The sequence below is a fragment of the Terrapene carolina genome, unplaced genomic scaffold, assembly GCF_002925995.2.
Source record: "Terrapene carolina triunguis isolate 2854851 unplaced genomic scaffold, T_m_triunguis-2.0 Scaffold192, whole genome shotgun sequence".
Classification (NCBI taxonomy): Eukaryota; Metazoa; Chordata; order Testudines; family Emydidae; genus Terrapene; species Terrapene triunguis.
In genome coordinates, this window is record NW_020664543.1 from 1,655,080 (window position 1) to 1,657,151 (window position 2,072).

The 2,072-nt window shown below is 53.2% G+C and overlaps 1 protein-coding gene across 1 annotated transcript in view; it reads left to right on the plus strand.

Annotated features, from left to right (window-relative positions):
• The window catches only part of ENPP7 (ectonucleotide pyrophosphatase/phosphodiesterase 7), an 81,590-nt gene extending 80,052 nt beyond the window's left edge, over window positions 1–1,538 (plus strand). Inside the window, exon 6 of the mRNA XM_024205960.3 lies at window positions 1,450–1,538. Within this exon, the coding sequence (XP_024061728.3) occupies window positions 1,450–1,538 (89 nt within the window). The remainder of the gene's footprint in view (window positions 1–1,449) is intronic.
• Window positions 1,539–2,072: the final 534 nt, after the last annotated feature.

Here is a 2,072-nt window from a genome sequence, read left to right on the forward strand (position 1 = left end):
CTGCTTGCTAGGCTGGTGCCTGGAGCTGGCCCTGTGCGCTGGTGCCTGGAGCCGCCCCTGAGCTGGGTAGCACATGAGCTGCTGATTAGTAATTCAGATATAGACCTGAAAGAGAAGAGAATTTCTCATATACACATTTACGTCACTCTGTAAAGATAGCCTGGACCATTCTGACAATGAAATTGGTGCAGGAAGTGACCCACCAGGATAGAAATGTGTGTACCATATTGTACTACAGGTGCAGAAAACCCTATGCTATTTCATCCTGTAATCTGAGATAGCATATGGACTCTTGTAATTAAATACTCTGCCATACGCAAGGCACAGAGTGATCCCACTGAGCGGGCTGGGCAGTTCGGACCCCTCAGTGCTATTGTACCTGGCTTGCTGCAGACTTAGGGAGATGCTAGTGCATTAGTTGTCTCAAAATTTCTGTTATTAACCCCGACGGTTAAGCAAAAAAAATGAAAGCTGAGACTCTGGAGCTCAATTCGGCAGAAAAGGGCCAGGTCTGTCGAATATGCCCTGATGTCTGTGCACAAGGGAGCACAGCTGAGATAGTACAAGCAACTCGGTCTTTGGGATTTCCTGACAAAACAGCTTTGGAGATCTGATAACACAGCTAATGGCATTGGCTACGGTTTTTAAAGGAAAAGGATCCATCATGTGGATTTACACGGTTGTGCACCAGTTGGACACACTGTCCCTTGCACTGCACAAGGTCGACAAGAGGGAACCCTTCCCTTGGATAACTTCAGAACCCTGAAGCTCTCCCTTCCCTAGATGTGAAGCGAAAGATGGAAGGTCCTAGCGGAGCCCTTTGCCCATTCACGTTCCCACCTTCACTCAAGTTTTTGTCACTGTCCGCCTAAGCTAGCCACGTGTGCATGCTTCAACAGCGTAGCAAGAACCCTTGGTGAAACACCCTGTGCAGCTGGAGAGGGAGCTATCCCATGGCTCGTACCTTGATCTAAACAAACCGAATTTTCAGCAGAGCTGTCCAGGCACATTTATCCCCCACACCAAATTTTCGGGCTACTTTCATGGCAAATTTCCACTTTCTACCCCCAGCTATTTCAATGCTGCATACATGGAATATATTGTCACATGCGTGTTTTCAGAATGTGGAAAGTATGGGCAGGCATGTGTTTGTGAACTAAAATATTCTGCTCCTAAAGCAAAATCTTCAGGAAATGAGAAGTGACTAAAAACAGAAGACATGAATAGAACTAGAGAGGATCCACCCTGCAGAGTGCACGGATCCAGCTCCATAGCCCTGGGGTCTGCTTCTGGCCTTGCTCTCCTCGCTGGTTCTAAGCTGCTCACTGCATACGCCCCGTGTCCCTAGCTGCCTGGCACGACAGCCCTGCTCAGCACAGCGCAGGAGGGCCTGCTTCTCCCCCAGGCAGAAGCCACTCAAACTAACCTGCATTTCCTTGGGACTTGTAGGATCTAGTGCTCTCTCCACTCACCCCAAGAAGCTGCAGACGGTGGTGGGAATTGCCATGGTGCTGGGACTCTGGCTTGGGATATACTAAGGCCCTGCTATGCAGAGGTGAGTAGCTCCTTCAAATGATGCCAAGAAGGGCAGTGGAACTGCTCGCTGCCCAGCCCCTTGTTTGCCCTGCTCTCTCTCCCCCTTTTGGACTAGTCGCTGACCCATAGACTAGTCCAGGGGTCAGCAACCTCTGGCACGCGGCTTGGCAGGGTAAGTCCCCTGGCGGGCCAGGCCAGTTTGTTTACCTGCCGCGTCGGCAGGTTCGGCCGATCGCGGCTCCCACTGGCCGCGGCTCCCTGTCCCAGGCCAATGGGGGCTGCAGGAAGCGGCGCGGGCTGAGGAACGTGCTGGCTGCGGCTTCTCGCTGCCCCCATTGGCCTGGGATGGGGAACCGCGGCCAGTGGGAGCCGCGATCGGCCGAACCCGCCGACGCGGCAGGTAAACAAACTGGCCCGGCCCACCTGGGTGCTTATCCTGGCGAGCTGCGTGCCAGAGGTTGCTGACCCCTGGACTAGTTGGTTCTAACAGGGACAGCTCCCCAGTCCTCTCCTCCCTCCGCAGAGCTCTGGCTATG